The sequence below is a fragment of the Suricata suricatta genome, chromosome 12 (assembly GCF_006229205.1).
Source record: "Suricata suricatta isolate VVHF042 chromosome 12, meerkat_22Aug2017_6uvM2_HiC, whole genome shotgun sequence".
Taxonomy (NCBI): domain Eukaryota; kingdom Metazoa; phylum Chordata; class Mammalia; order Carnivora; family Herpestidae; genus Suricata; species Suricata suricatta.
The window spans coordinates 85,058,826-85,075,334 of NC_043711.1; the positions used below are offsets into that span (position 1 = coordinate 85,058,826).

General features: G+C 43.7%; 1 protein-coding gene across 2 annotated transcripts in view; it reads left to right on the forward strand.

The window, feature by feature from the left end:
• RPN2 (ribophorin II) overlaps positions 1 to 16,509 on the forward strand; it is a 57,798-nt gene that overhangs the window by 9,682 nt on the left and 31,607 nt on the right. For both annotated transcript variants that reach the window (XM_029916802.1, XM_029916803.1), the window contains exons 3-7: positions 6,061 to 6,156; positions 6,750 to 6,925; positions 11,511 to 11,586; positions 12,526 to 12,660; positions 15,541 to 15,717. In XM_029916802.1, coding sequence (XP_029772662.1) covers positions 6,061 to 6,156; positions 6,750 to 6,925; positions 11,511 to 11,586; positions 12,526 to 12,660; positions 15,541 to 15,717 — 660 coding nt within the window. The remainder of the gene's footprint in view (positions 1 to 6,060; positions 6,157 to 6,749; positions 6,926 to 11,510; positions 11,587 to 12,525; positions 12,661 to 15,540; positions 15,718 to 16,509) is intronic.

Consider the following 16,509-nt stretch of genomic DNA (forward strand, 5'->3'; position numbering starts at 1 on the left):
GCTCTCTGCTATCAGCACAGAGCCTGCTTCTGATCCTCTGTCCCCCTACCTTTCTGCCTTTCCCCTGCATGTCCTCTCTTTCTCTCAAAATAAATAAGTAAACTTAAAAAATAAATAAAATCATAAGCACACGAGAATGGTGGTTTTATAGATATTACTGCTTAGCCTTCTTTAAGATTTAAAAATAATGGGAGGTGTTTTGTATTCACTGTAGTGAAAACATGAAATAAATAGGTTATATACTATGGCAAAAATTGTGATGTAATGTTTGAATGACCTAAATCAGAAGACATTAGGCAGTGTTTATAGATTGTCAGACAATCACACACTCTCCCTGTCTGTAAAAGGGGATAATGATACCTATCTTATAGGGTTGTTATGGGGATTAAATGAGATAATTTGTAAAAAGTGCTTAGCTTGGGGCACCTGAGTGATTCAGTCGGTTGAGTGTCTGACTTCAGCTCAGGTCTTGATCTCATGGTTCATGAGTTTGAGCTCCAAATCAGGCTCTCTGCTTGGGATCCTCCATCTCCCTCTTTTTCTCTGACCTTTCCTCCCTCTCTCTCAAAAATAAACATTTTTTTTTTAAGAAGTGCTTACCTCAGTGTCTGATACATGGTAAGTGCATATGAAGGTCAGTATGTTGGTACCATTCACAAGTACTGAGTGCTTGTTGAGGGCCAGGTACTCAGCTGGTTGCTGGTGATAGCAGATAGTCAGACATTCCTCCAGGCAGTAATTATTTGCGGAGCATCTGCTATGTGCCAGGCATTATGCTAAGTGCAGAGAAGATAGCAACTCATTATCTAGAAGGACAGGTGCCGAATACAAAGGGACGTGCAGCGTGTGGTGTGTGGGAGTGCAGGAGAGGGGCGGCTCACTCACCCTGTCTGCTGAGAAAGCTTACCATAAGCCCTGACCTTGCACGGGGCGGGTGGGGGGTGGGGGGCCCTGTCCTGGCTGCTGCACGATTCGTTTAGTCACTCAGCAGCTATTTAGTGAGTCTGCTGTGTGCTCGGCACTGGGGATTCAGTGTTGAGGGGTAAAAGGAAGCTTCTGCCCGCTTGGAACATATACTCTAATAGTGGATACAGGCATCAGTCATCTAATCAAATGTAGACACGAGTATTTGTAACAGTGCTAAGTTTTATGAAGGTGAGATTTATAGGTGAGATTTATAAATAGGGGGCTTTGACCTGGTCAGAGAAGCCTTTTCCAAGAAAGTCTCTGAACTTAAATCTCATGTATATCCCTCTCAATTACAGCTCCTGGAGCGCAGGGACCTTGTCCATTTTATTTGTTGTGCATCTCTGGTTCCTAGAATAGCACCTGGCCTGTGGTAGGCACTCAGTAACTGTTTATTAAATGAAGGAAGGTATGGCTGATCTGAATTCTAAAGGGAGAAGAAGAGGTAACATGGGGACAGGGAAGAGAAGGACTTCAGGCAGAGGAATGGCGTGTGCAAGGGACCTGTGCAGGCAGGGAGCAGGTTACATTTGAGAGACTGACCTGAGGCCACATGTTGAGCAGACAGTGGGAGAGAGAGGAGTGGAGCCAGGGAGAAAGGCTGGAGCTAAGGCTAAGTGCCTTGGCAGCCATAGGAAAATTTTTGCTTTTTCTGTAAAGAGCAGTTGATTTTAAGCAGCAAGTATCATGATCCATTTTCATTTTGGAAAGGTTTCTTTCCTGTTCTATAGAAGACAGACTTTGGCAGGGGAGTATGGGGCAACACTGAATGCAGAAGGGGTGCAAAAGGTAACTCCGGGGGGAGCCTGGATGGTTTAGTCAGTTGGGCATCTGACTTCTGATTTCAGCTCAGGTCATGATCTCATGGTTCGTGGTATTGAGCCCTGCAACGGGGTCGGTGCTGCCAGCGTGGCACCTGCTTGGGATTTCCTCTCTCCCTCTCTCTCTCTCTGCCCCTTCCCTGTGTGCCTGTGTGCTCTCTCTCTCAAAGTAAATACACTTAAAAAAAAAGGTAACACCTGGACTTCCAGCTTTTGCTGCACAGGTGGATGATTGGGCCATTCTGTAAGACAGGATCACAGGTTTGTGCAGGCAAGGTCATGAATTTTGTCTTAAACATGCTGAGTTTGAAATGCCTTTGAATCATGTAAGTGGCCAATGAGAGAAGTCTGGGTTAGGGGTACAAATCTGAGACTATCTTCATAAAAGTTCTGGATGAAGCTGTGGGTGTGAATGAGATTACCAAGGGGGAGAGAGGATGGATGAGAAGTGGGCCTAGGAGTTGAAAAACTCCAGCATTGAAAGGTCAGGTGGGAGAGGATGAAAGTAAGGAGCAGCTGTGAGAAGTAGGACGAGAGCCAGGAGAGTGCAGGCAGGGGATCCTGGAAGCAAAGGGAGGCTAATGTTTCAGAATGAGGAAGGGATCAGTTCAGTCCAATACTGAGGGAGTGAGCACTGGAAAGTGTCTTTTGACTTTTTTAATCTGGAGACTCACTGGTAGCAGAGAGAAGGTGGCAGCTGGGGGGAGAAAAAGATCAAGAATGGTTTTTTGTTTTGTTTTGTTTTTTTTAGAAAGAGAGAGAAAACATGAGCTGAGGACGGGCAGAGAGAGAATCCCAAGCAGGCTCCGTGCTAACAACACGGAGCCCAAGGAGGGGCTCAGTCCCACGAACCGTGAAATCATGACCTGAGCCAGAATCAAGAGCTGGACACTTGACTGACTGAGCCACCCAGACGCCCCTGAGGAAAGTTTATTTTAAAAGAACTCTTGGTGTCTTCTGGGTGGCTCCGTTGGTTGAGTGTCCAACCTTTGGCTTAGGTCATGATCTCGCAGTTTGTAGGTTAGAGACCTGTGCTGGTGGTGCTGAGCCTGCTTGGGTCTTTCTCTCTTTCTCTCTCCCACCACTTCTCTCTCTCTCTCTCTCTCTCTCTCTTCCCCTCCCCCACTTGCTCTCTCAAAATAAATACATAAACTTTAAAAGATAAAGTAAAAGAAGTCTTGAGTTTTGTTAATGTCGGGAGTTACCAGTTGAGAGGGAGAAGTTTGACAAGATAATGGGCTTCCAGAGGGAGAGAGGCTTAAAAGTGCTTGTGTTTTGGGAGCGGTGAGTCGGTTATCCAGGGCAGCCAGAACAAAGGTGTGGGGGGAAGTGTGGTAAGAAGTACGTATGAACAAGGTGGGCCCAAGGGGCACCTCGGTGACTCAGTCAGTTAAGTGTCCAACTCTTGATTTCAGCTCAGGTCACGATCTCATGGTTTGTGAGCTGTCCTGCATTGGGCTCCGCATTGACAGTGCTGACACTGTGGGGGCCTTCTTGGGATTCTCTCATTCCCTCTCTGCCCCTCCCCTGCTCATGTGCTCTCTCTCTCAAAATAAATAAATAAACTTAACTGTGTGTGTGTGTGTGTGTGTGTGTGTGTGTGTGTATTTAAAACAGAGGAATAGGTTACAAAGGACCTGGAGCGGGAGCTCTTGCCTTGGTTTGCTTCTCTATGACAACATAGTGACGAAGTCTGGTGGGAAAGATGACAGAGCATGGTGTGCAAGGAATTCAGAATAGTTGGGAGATGTTAATGGTGGGAATAACGGAGAGGTAAGGGCAAATGAGAGAGATTTCGCTATCTTTTCTTGGCTCCTGATTCTTTTCAGGGAGTTGTAGGGAAGAATGGGTAGAGAAAAGCACTGATATTCTTTGCTCAGGAGAATGTTTAGATAATTGGAGTGTTACCACAGGGCACAGAAAGTTAGAGAGGAGCAGATAGGGAGTGGACACTCCGGCCGATTTGCAAGTTGGGGAAAATGAATGTAGGATGAGGATGGCTCCAGTCAGTTAGAAGCTTCTGGGAGCCGCCCGCTGAAGCCTCAGTACTGGATGGTCTTTACCGAGAGTCCAGGGTGTGTTTCCAGAGGTCTTCTCACACTTCTGCCGCTGTTAAAACCAAGTACACGTACACATTGGGAGCTTAGAAGCCACCGACTGCTGGTACTATTTACCTTCATTTGCCTCTACAAAGAGTTAGGGCATTGACACAATGTTGGTTTTCCTCCTGGACAAATAATTTTTCATGAGAGATGAAAAACCTCGAGGTTGTATAGTTAGTTGTATAGTTCCAACTGTGGAGCCCGGCTGCCTGGGTTTGAATTCCAGTTCCTCCAATGAGAGCTGAGTGACCTTGGACAAGTCACTTTGCCTCTCTGATGCCCCAGTTTTCTTGTCTGTAAACTTAAGATAATAGGAGGACCTACTGCTTAAGGAGACATGCACACAGAGCACCTAGAACAGTGTAGACACATTTTGATTACTCGAAAAGTGGTGTCAATGGCCATAATCCTTGTTTGGGGGTCTTTGATGCTGTTATTCTAGTGCTAAAGCACCAGAGGGCGACAAAGCACCTGTCTTAAGTTTACCCACATTGTCCTGAAGATTCCTTGATTAGATTGTTTTCTTCAGAGCACTAATTTGTGCAGTGCAAAGTATTTTACCCCCCAAACTTCTGGTTGAAACACATTTGTTTTAAGACTCTTATTTCACTTTTATTCATAAAATGTAAAAATAGATTTTTGGTTAAAGCAGCACACGCACCCAGGAAAACATCAGATAATACAGCACAACCGTTAGTGAAAAGCAAAAGCCCATCACGTGGCCCACCTTGCTCTACACCCTGTCCTATTCCTCAGAAGCACCCACTTTTAAGTGGTTTTATTGCCACCTAATTTTGAATAGCTGAATTTTATGTTACCTTCAGCAAAATATTTAGCAATGTAACCACTAGATAACATTTCTTGTAGTTTGATACAGTGCGGATAACATGGGCTTCATTATGTGTCTACTTTCTGGCAGACACTGTGATTAGGGTCATCCAAGTCTTTGCTCTTACGTAACTGGTTGCTGGGGGAGGTAATTAGTACAATGTGGTAAGCACTTTGGGGGAGCATTTGGGAGGGAAGAGCCCTGGCCTAACCTGGGCTGAATGTCCGTGAATGCTTTCTGGAAGAGGTGACATCTGAACAGAGATGAAGCTAGGACCTGGTTTGGCAGACAGGAGGGACAAGGGAAGGGTGCGCCCAGCAGGGGGAGTGGCAGGGTCACATACATACCAAGGCGAGATCGTTGTGTCTCTGGGCAGCTGCCGCATGCTGGAGGGTGAGCTTTTGGAGTTGGAGGCGGTGTGATAAACCTGGCACTGAAAGTGTCAGTCATGGGGGCATTTTATGCTATGTCAGAAAGTTTGGCTCTTTTTCTGAAGATGATAAGGAACCTCCCACGGGTTTTGATAGCAGAGTAACATGGTTGCATTTGTACTTTGTAAAGACCGCCCTTGAAGCAGCCAGTATGCAGAATGAACGGCACTGCTTGAGAGCAGTTAGGAGATGATTAAAACAAAAGAGGTGACAAATGGCAAGTGCCTGAAATGAGGCAATGAGGGAAGCCAGAGGGTGGGGATTGGGTTTGAAAAATGAAAAAGAGATACGTTCACTAGGCTTTCAAGGTAAGGGGAAAGTCAAGAATGATTCCTAGGTTTCTGCTTCAGGTAGTAGGGTATGTGGTGATGCCTGTACATGAGCTGGAAGGTCCAGGTGAAGAAATAGAAGGTTTCAAGCTCATTTTAGATGTGTTGAACCTGACTTAACTTTGGAGACATCTAAGTGGAGACCCCAGTCATTTAGAATCAGAGGAGACACTGCCATTTTGTAACTTTGTCACCATCAGGTGACTTACCAACTCTAAGCCTCAGGTTTCTTTTCCTGTAAGTGGGAATGGTAATATCTGCCATGGGGCCCTCATTAAAGGAAGAACATCATCAACACCCAGCCCAGGTTATGGCCAGAGCAGGTGATCAGTGGAAGCAGTTCCTTTCCTTTTTTCTGGGGCTCAGAAGGACTAGAGTACTTTAGGCTTGTTGCTCTTATGTGAAGTCAATAGTGTCGTGTACTAGAGTGTCCTAAGGAAAATGCCTGCTTAAAACGTCGTCTGTGTAGCTCATACTTTTAGCCATCATGGATTGCTTAGAATTTTGTCACCAAAAAAAAAATGTATGCTTTCCCAGTCATTTGTATATCACCACTTATCATAGACTTTCCCTCCTATTTAGCAAGCGTGCGCCTTCATTAAGTTAAACCTCGATCCAGGCAATGTGGATTCCCTCTTCTATGCTGCCCAGTCCAGCCAGGCCCTCTCGGGGTGTGAGGTGAGTCCAGCTTCTACACTCATATGTACTTTACACTGTAATGTATATTTTTAGTCTGGCGCCTTAGACCACTCGGCCATCCTGACACCTGTAATGTATATTTTTAAAGGGGAGGGCAGATTAATTTTTTTTTTGTTTAACAATCAGAATCCATTAGTGTGGGTAGAATTCCATTCTTGTGATTTTATTTATTTTAAGGAAATGGAGTTTATTTTTTCCCTGAGTTTTCACTTTTCATGGCTTTTAAATAGCTGTTTCTTGTAATTGCCTCTCCTGGAGACCTTGGTTTTTCTTTCCAACTCTCTTTAACTTTTCAAAATGTTCAAAGTAAAGGAAGAATGCCCCCACTCCAGAGCTCTGGAAATCCATTTTATTGAACATAGGAGAACCATACAAGCAGACAGGTGACTTGCCAGGATCTTTTCAAGTGTTATGCTGAATTCCTACAGACACTGAATTCTGCTGTCTGAGCAGTTGAGGGGGAAGACCGTGTGCTAGCTGGGTGGTAGGACTTTGGCAGTTTCTCTGCATGTTGCTTGCCACAAACTACCGGCACCTGTTCTAAAACTCTGTGTCTACCAATCCTTTCTTAGATCTCTATTTCAAATGAGACCAAAGATCTGCTCCTGGCAGCCGTCAGTGAAGACTCATCTGTTACCCAGATCTACCATGCAGTGGCAGCCCTAAGTGGCTTTGGCCTTCCCTTGGCTTCCCAAGAAGCACTCAGTGCCCTTACCGCTCGCCTCAGCAAGGAAGAGACTGTGTTAGCGTAAGTCACCACATCGAGCACTTCTCAGACCTCGTTTGTGTGAGAGACTGTCCTCAGAGGGTTCATCCATTGGTTCAGCAAATCTTTTCTGGGCGTCTGCTGTGTGCCATGTGCTCTGCCCGGCGCTGCAGACACAGTATTGAATTGAGGCAGGTAAGGTGCCTTGTCCTGGTGGGCTCACCTGGATGCTGTGTTCCTCAGGATACTGAGTCAGAACGTAAACACACTGCCATATACAGACAGAATTGCTTCAGGGGCGCCTGGGTGGCTCCTGGGTGGTTAAGGGTCTGACTTTAGCTCAGGTCATGATCTCACGGTTTGTGAGTTTGAGCCCCACATCGGGCTTTATGCTGATAGCTCAGAACCTGAGCCTGCTTTGGATTCTGTGTCTCCCTCCCTCTCTGTGTTCCTCTCCCACTTAATGCTCATTCTCTCTCTCAAAAGTAAGTCAATAAACATTAAAAAATTTTTAATAAAAATGAATAATAAATAAGTTTTTTAAAAAAGAAATGCTTTTGAGGTTAGAGGCTGAAGCAGAGGTAGGAGATAACTCAGGGAAAATGAGGCTAACAAGCCACGTGCATCTTTTGTTGAGGTTTGGCCGGGTCACGGGCAGCTATTGGCAGTGGAGGCCCTGCACTGGAGGAGGGCTTGTAGGACCCCTTGAAGCTGTGACAGGCAGCATCTGCTGGGAGAAGTGGGTGCTCAGAGGGGAGAGCACTCTAGGAATCAGACTCTACTACTCTGCCAAAGGCTTATGTGAAGGAGAAGCACTTATAGGAAAGGAACTCTGAGCAACTTTCCTGTTTATTATAAATTTAAGTGTTGTAATTGACTTAAAGATGTTTACTAAACTGTTTTTTTTTGTCATTGGGGAAGTGCATTTTAAATTTTGTTTACTTATTTTTGAGAGAGTCAGAGACAGCGTGAGCAGGTAAGGAACAGAGCGAGATAGAGAGAGAGAGAGAGAGAGAGAGAGAGAGAGAGAGAGAGAATACTGTACTGAGCAGGCTCTGTGCAGGGCTCAGACTCACAAAACTGTCATGACCTGAGCCACAACCAGCGCACCCCAGGATATTTACTAAACCTAAAAGTGATTGTATATGTAGTTTTTTTCTTTAACACTGGAACTCCCCCTTTAAACAGTACATGTATTTTTTGTTTGTATTTGTCCACCATTCAGTTGCAACCCCTAAAAGAAGGGGGAGCACCTGGCCTCTTGTTACTTGTTTAGCAAAAGGTTGTTGACACCGATTCCCAATTGCAGATAGTTCAGTTGTTTCCCAGAGTTTTTGGATTTTGGGGGTTGGTAAGTAAGATCAAAATGTTTCTAAACTTGAAGTTTTGTTCAGGGCAGGGCTCCCAGTCAGTTGACATTCTCTCTGTCACTCACACCCTGTCCTTTTCACATAGTCAGTAATCAGTGACTTTGGGGCTACTTTTCCCAGGGCTGATGTCTTGTACACTGCCCAGTGCTTCTTGGCCCTGCAGTCCTTTGGTTTTAGGTCACATTATTTTGATCTCCTCTCATCATTCCTTGGGAGAGATCCCCAGGGATCCCCAGTGAGATCCCTGTATCATGTTCTGATATCCCTGTCAGTGCCTTAGGCCCGTGCCATCTTCTACACAAAACTTCATTTCCCTCCAAGCAAAAAAGAAAGTCTCCTCAAAATCCCAGAACAGGAAAAAAATACAAAGAAAGTACATCTAAATGGAGTCAGTTATACTTGGTTATACTTTGAACACCAGTTCTGTTCCTTTCTCGCTGTGACTTTGGCTTAGTTACTAACTTCCCTGAGCCGCATCTGTAAAATAAGCCCAATAACCCCTACATCGTAGGATAAATGTCAGGATTAAATGGGATAATGCGTGTGAAGGACCTCTTGCAGTGCCCAGTTCTTAGTGGGCTTGCACCAAAAGCTCCTTCTCTAGAGCACTTCCTTCTTAGCCTCTTTCTTAGGAAGCCGGTTACTTCTCGGTTTACTGGAGTTCTCTATTAGATTGTAAGCTTCTTTATTTGTGGGCTGCACACAGCATGGTGCATGGGAGGTGCCCAACAAAGAGTTAATAAAGACTGAAACTGTACTTTGATGAGAAGGTTTGCAGGTAGAAAGAGCACATGCTTGGGATCTGGTAGAACTGTGTTCAAATCCAGACTCTTCTACCTAATATCTCTGTGACCAAGAGCAGGCGATTTAATCCCCTTAAACCTCGGTGCTTTCATATCCTGTCTCAGAGGGTTATTGTGAAGCTCAAACTGGCAGGATGCCTTGTATAACGTTACTATGGACTTGCCCTGTGTAAGGAAATCTGATCAGAATTAGGACTTGTAAGTGGGCCATCTACATTTAAGTGGACTTATTCTAGGATATGAATGTTCATAAACTTGTCTAGAATGGAGTAAAAAAATTGTAGGTTTGAATGAACCATCTGAAAAGATGCCATCGTGGTCTCCCATAACCCAATTTCTTTGAATCATCAAGACAAGATCGACTTTCTTAGTGTTCGAATAAAGTACTCCAGAGGCAAAGAAATTGCTGATTGAGGAATAAGTCATTAAAGCCAGTGACAAAACTTTTCAAAAGCTAAGTGGATTAGTTTCAGTCTAAAAACTTCTGAAGTTCTTACCAGCATGACGCTCACTCGTTCCAAAGAAGAGAAAAACGGTATCTTCATTGAAAAGTTCTTTCTTGGCTATCTTAGCAGCTTTTTTTGGCCTCAGCATTTATCACGGGCAGATGTGGGATTTTTGTCTTGTTTGGAAATTCAGGTTTCATTTTCTCCAGTGCATTTTAACAACAAAGGTCCTATGGGAGTCATTGAATACTCTGGGGCTTCCCTCTCCGTGGACTGTAACTCCCGTATTTTCCAACTTGTCATGCTAATGGAATTTGTTTTCCATAGAGGGAATCTAAATTGTTATGATCTCAATGAAAGCTGACAAATTCTCTTTCTACATTCCCCAACACATTAACCTGTTGGTACGTGGTGATTTTATAGAAAGGCCCAGTCCCCTCTTGAGAAATAGGGAGCCATTCTGCAGTTGAGCAGCAGTGGCTTAACCACCAGGGGTCCTCAGCTTTCTGGATTCCAGAAAAGCACCATTAATGTTTTCCAGGTTATCAGCACTAAGAGAATAGAATCTAATAAACAAATCTTATGTGTACATACCTTTCACATTCTACCTTAAAAGTTTATCTTACAGGAATATATTAAGAAGTGGATAAACCTACATTGAATAAGTTATAAAAAGAATGAAGTACTGATAATATGCTACAACATTAAGTGAGCCCTGAAAACATTATGCTAAGGGAAAGTAAAAGGAGCCCAGCACTGGTTACATGCTATATGATTGAGTTTTTATGAAATACCCACAATAGGTAAATGCAGATTGGCTTACCAGGGGCTGTTCCCATTAAGCTGGGAAGAAACTGCTTAATGGGTACAGTGTTTCCTTTTAGACTGATGGGAATGTTTTGGAACTATGTAGAGACGCTGATTGTACAACATTGTGAGATAGATACTAAATACCACTGAATTGTTCACTTTTCAAGTAGTTAATTTTCTAATGTAAATTTCACTTCAGTTGAAAAATATAGAGAGATGAGCCAGGGCTATCTGTGACAGCGTTGTATGAGCCCAGACAACATAAATGTTTACCAGGTGGAGATTGGGTAAATTCTGATACATCAAAGCAGTACAGTACTATGTCATGGTTAATAAGAACGAAGTACCTCTATATATACTCATAGGGAAAGTTGTATGCAACATATTATTAAGTTAAAAATAAGTTGGAGAACAATGATCTTTTAAGGGTAGGTGTTACAGGAGTTTTAACTTTCTTTAGTAATGTACTGCTTGAATTTTTGACAAATACGTACTTTTATAACTAGAAATAAATGGTAGGGAAAGAAAGGGGAATAAATTCTGGTTTCAGAACTGAATTCTTCTTGTCTTATTTAATGCCTGAAGGATAAGTGACTTTCAGGCCTCCCAGCAGGGTGATGATAGCACATGTATTGAGCATTCAACATGGGTTTCCTGAAGCCGCCTTGTTTATAATGCATTCATCTAGTTTGATCCAAATTCTACCCAACAATCTGCATATGCAGATTTCATAATATCTCTTTGGTCTTAGAGTAAGAAAAGTTGAAAGTGAACAGGCAGCTAAGTTCTGCCTAACACAGTGACTTATACAACATATACCTCGATTGAATTCAGTTCTCTTCTCCCGAAGAGCAGATCTCTTCTAAACCCAAGGAAGTGTGAGTCTCAGTGCTCTGTATATGATGCCACTAGGAACAAAACAGATTTTCAGAGGAGAGTGAACCTGTGCTCCCTCTCTTCCTCGTGCCCATAGTACTTATTTCAGATCATGTTGCCTGGACTGCCTTCACTTGCTGTTATGATCTTTGTGATATGATGGCCTTTCCCAACTGGATTATAATTCAGCTCCTTAAAGGCTGAGACTGTGTTCTACCTGTAAAGAACAGAGAGGGGTATTCTTGAAAGTGTCCTAGGACAGGAAGGAGTGAGTAGGTAAACAGAGATTTGCCATTCATTGAGGTTCTTCTTTATCTTCTAGAACGGTCCAGGCTCTGCAGACAGCATCCCACCTGTCCCAGCAGGCTGACTTGAGGAGCATCGTGGAGGAGATTGAGGTGTGAATTTATTTTGCCAAATGAATTTCCCAGCTCCTGTCTCCAAAACCCTTTAGAAGAGTCTTGCAGATAGACACGCATGGTTTGTTTTGGCCAGTTACATTTTTTTTCATATCCATGCCACACTTACGTTCTTTGTATCAGAGCAGTGTGTCCTGGGGACTATTTGTTCAGGGAGGATAGTTACGCCATCAGTTAGGCAACAAACTACTTTTGCAGCCTTTTGTAGATATATAGTCCACAGATTTTAGAGCCTAACCTGAAATTCAGATATTTTTTAATGCTATTTATTACTTTGTAATCTCAGGCAAATTATTTAATGTCTGAGCCTCGATTCCTTAAATGAGGTTGTAGGAACAAGTGAGGTTCTCAAGCATTGAGTATGTAAGTGCTCAGCAAGTGGTCACTGTGTTTTTATTATTGCTCCATCCTTTCCTTTACCTAGGACCTCCTGCTGCTCAGAGCCTACTCTCACGGAATACATAGTGATGACAGGCAGTCCACACAGTGTCATCCCTGGGTGCCCAACAGAGGAGTTTATGTTGCCCATAAGAGGAGTATGTCTCTCTTCATCCTTTAGAGCATTGAGCTCTGCTCTGTGAGTCGTATCCAGATGGATGGCCGTGGAATCCATCTGTGTCACGATGCTTCCTGGGTGCACTGCAGCCTGGCCCACTGGCCCTCTGCCCAGAGCAGGGCGTGGGCTTGAGTACAGGGGTCAGGGAAGGAGTACTCCCAGAGCTGCAGCAGACTGTTCTCTTCAGATGCCTGTGTGATAATCCTTACTCTCTCTTTGCCCAAGCATCTTAATTGACAAAGTGCTAAGTGTCAGAGGTCTTCTCCAGATTTGGAGTGTGACTGTCTCTACAGGGTGATGGTTTGTGCATCTTGTTTCTGTTATCATTTGACTACCAACATGCATCCATTTTGTTGTGACAGGATCTTGTTGCTCGCCTGGACGAACTGGGAGGTGTGTATCTACAGTTTGAAGAAGGACTGGAAACGACAGCATTATTTGTGGCTGCCACTTACAAGCTCATGGACCACGTGGGGGCTGAGCCATCCATTAAGGAGGTACCTGATCATTCTCAAGCGTGAAAGCCAAAGGGGTTGCTGACTTCATCTGCTAAGAACAGCTTTTTCCAGAGGAGGCTGTTCAGTTCGCCTCGGGGCGTAGTCACTCAGTGTCTTGGTTCAGACGTTGAAAATGAGAAACAGGGTGATGTAATGCCTGTCCTCCAGAAACTGGTTGTCAGTGGGATGGACATGTAAACAAATGGTCACACTTGCATTATTTTATTTTTTTATGGGTTTTTTTTCCTTACAACACTTTACAGTTTCTAAAGCATTTTTATGTGTGTCTCATTTGAGCACCAGAGGAATTCTGTGAGGAGTATGCTCAGTCAGACTTGGTCCCTCTGTAGAGTGGCAGTGTGACATGTGTGAGGACACACAGATGACGGGTGGGAGAGACACCCCTAAATCAGGTCTCCCCATGTGCAGGCTCTCCTTCCCATGCGTGATGAAACAGATCTCTGGCCTTCTTGTTCCTGTGCTTCACCTCTTCTCCCTCCCACCTCAGCCTCAGCCGTGGCTAAATCTTAGCTGATCTTTGCCGATTGACGTAGTTTTCTGAGAGGCATGTGTGCCTACAGACATCTACCAAGAATTAATTATTCTCTTTTGTTTGTTTGGGTTTTTTTCTTGAAGAGGAGCTCGTTAACCTGCAAGAACCTTTGGCGGGACTGTGTGTGTGAAGTTGTTTTGAGTTGGACCCTCTTTGTACCTTGTTTGTGAACTACAGGATTTAAAATACAAGCTGCTGTTGTTTTCATCTTAGGAGGAGAGGTCTGGGTTCCAAGTTAGAACTTTTCATTTCTTTTATGCATTTTGAGTTCTGTGCTGAGTTTCTTCAAGTAAATAGTAAATACTTACCTGCGTTGGGCAATTTGAATTAATTTTATATTTTCTCTGGAGGATATAACCTAATAAATTATTCATGCGTTAGCTTTCTTCTGTTGTCTTTTGTTATCCTGAGTGAAGAAGGTCTGGAGATGCCGTACACTCTTAATTTCTGTGATGGGTGAAAGTGCAGGAATGTGGGTCTTATGGTACAAATCATTAAGGAACTCTCCTATGCACAGCACAGGAGATGAATTGGCAGTATTCTATATACGTAACTTAAACTTTTTCTTGCTTTATTCCCAAGCTTCTACTCACCAGGTATTTGGCTGGAGTAATTTTGCTGTCACTGCTTTTGACATAACCATTCTGGTGAACAGTCCCCCATTTTAACATGTCAACAGCCTAGAGATGGAAAAATGTAATTGGTACAATTAAAGAAAATTATTTCATGTCGACTGTGAATAACGCTGTCGGAACAAGGGAGCTCTTTTGTTAGATTGTAGATTTTAAAAAACAAAACTGATTGAAGTGGAAAATGTTTCCTCTTAAGCACACAACCTCCAGAATTTTAATAATGCCTTTTAGGTTCCACTTTTTTAAAAAACTGCTTTTCACTTTTCTCCTCTAAACAGCCCATTAGTTCTTAATGGAAAGTTATTTTAGTTTTTTTCTAATGTACATGTTGGTTATAAGGGTTGTTCTTATGAATTCAAACTTAGCCCCAAACTTAGCCCCAGTGTACCACTCAGTGCGGGGTAGGGAGGGAAGCTGGCTTAGCTGGAAGGATGAGAAGAATCAGGAAAGAACGTATTTTATTCTGGAAGGACTTTGGGGACAAATAGACTTCCATGTCAATTTGGGTCCTTTTTTTTTTTTTTCCTCCCCTATTAAAATTGTAGGACTTACTTAATCTTCTTCAGCCTCAGTTTCCTCATTTGGAAAACATTAATAATATCGATCTTTTCAGAGTTTTTTTTAATTTAAATAGTTTATTACCAAGTTGGTTTTCATATAACATCCAGTGCTTTTCCCCACAAGTGCCCCCCTCCACAACAATCACCCCCTTCCCCTTCCCCTCTCCCTCCTCAGCCCTCAGTTTGTTCTCAGCATTCAAAGGTCTCTCATGATTTGCCTCACTACCTCTCCCCAACTCTTTTCCCCCCTTTCCCCTCCCCATGGTCTCCTATTAGGTTTCTCCTGCTAGACCTATGAGTGGAAACATACGGTATCTGTCCTTCTCTGCCTGACTTATTTTGCTTAGCATGACTCCCTCCAGGTCCATCCATTTTGCTACAAATGGCCAGATTTCATTCTTTCTCATTGCCATGTAGTATTCCACTGCATATATAAACCACATTTTCTTGATCCATTCATCAGTTGATGGACATTTAGGCTCTTTCCATGATTTGGCTATTGTTGACAGTGCTGCTATGAACATTGGGGTACATGTGCTCCTATGCATCAGCACTTCTGTATCCCTTGGGTAGATCCCCAGCAGTGCTATTGCTGGGTCATAGGGGAGTTCTATTGTTAATATTTTGAGGAGCCTCCACACTGTTTTCCAGAGCGGCTGCACCAGTTTACATTCCCAGCACCAGTGTAGGAGGGTGCCCGTCTCTCCCCATCCTCGCCAGCATCCAGAGTTTTTATCACTATTTGACTTCATGCATGTCAAGCACCTGTTACAGTGCATGGCACATATTATAACCTAAAACATTACTGTTGTATGTATTTTGTCATAGACTTTCACATCTCAGTGGTTACCTGCATTTGTACAGTAAGCATTCAATAAAGTGTTGACAAATAAATGTGGAATTTCACTTTGAACCAGAAGATGGAAAAAAAACCAACCAGATCCAGGTTTTAATCTTAAATGCAGAACGTTTGCTTTTTACCCTCTCAGATCAGTTTGGATTAACGGCTAAAAGATCCTCCTTGTGAACACCTAAATGCAGCTAGGGAATGACGTCAGTTAGTGGGGAGCGAGGGGTGGCTCTCCCACCTTCCTGCCGGAGGAGAATCTCAAGCTGCATTCCGTTTTGCTTTTAGGATCAGGTCGTCCAACTAATGAATGCGATCTTCAGCAAGAAGAACTTTGAGTCACTTTCAGAAGCCTTCAGTGTGGCCTCTGCTGCCGCTGCGCTCTCTCAAAATCGCTACCACGTGCCAGTTGTGGTTGTGCCCGAGGGCTCTCCTTCCGACACTCACGAGCAAGCTATCCTTCGGGTATGGCTTCCATATCCAAACTGTGCCACTCTGTTTGCTATTTCCAGTGTAAGGCTTTGAGGAACCTAAGGACTGGTAGAAACCTGCTTGTAACCTCCCCCCTCCAAGGTCACACCCATTAAATGTGGAACAAGGCTCATTTCCCTGATCCTGGAATTGGGGACATGACCCCTGGATGAACTAGTCACAGAACCCTACAAATCTATCCACAAAAAAAAAAGCTTCCCCCCCCCCCCCGGAAGATTTTGAACAGTAAGGCTTTCAAGAAGTTAAATGCAAGAAAATTGCATTTGGGGGTTTGTAACACCAGATGTATAGAGAAGGCCTGCTTCTATGGGCATTTTCCAGTACCAGAACTTTCTAAACATGTTATTTAAAGACCCCTTTTTAAATTTCCCAGCAGTTCTGGTGCTTGCAGTTGTTAACCCCAGGTCTCGTCCTCCTGCTGACAGAATGTCTTTCTGCGTCTTCATAGCCCAGCCCTCCCTCTCACTCAGTAGCAAGCACAGACCGCTCATGCTGACACTCTGAACTTTTATGCCACTTTACTCTGAGTAACTGTCCAGATCTTGAATATGCATAGAGTTTTCATCTCAAATGGGGCATCTGTTGCTGTTGTTTGGAAATGTATGGTAAGCTAAGATCTTTATAAGAAATTAGCATTTTATTTATGCCTAAACATGGGAGTTTCACATGGAACCATCAGTTCTGCTGGGGGCCTCTCCAGATGCTCTCCTGAGGGAGTGCCCTGTCCTTCAAAACTGCCTCTCCTCTCTCTGCTTACACTCACAC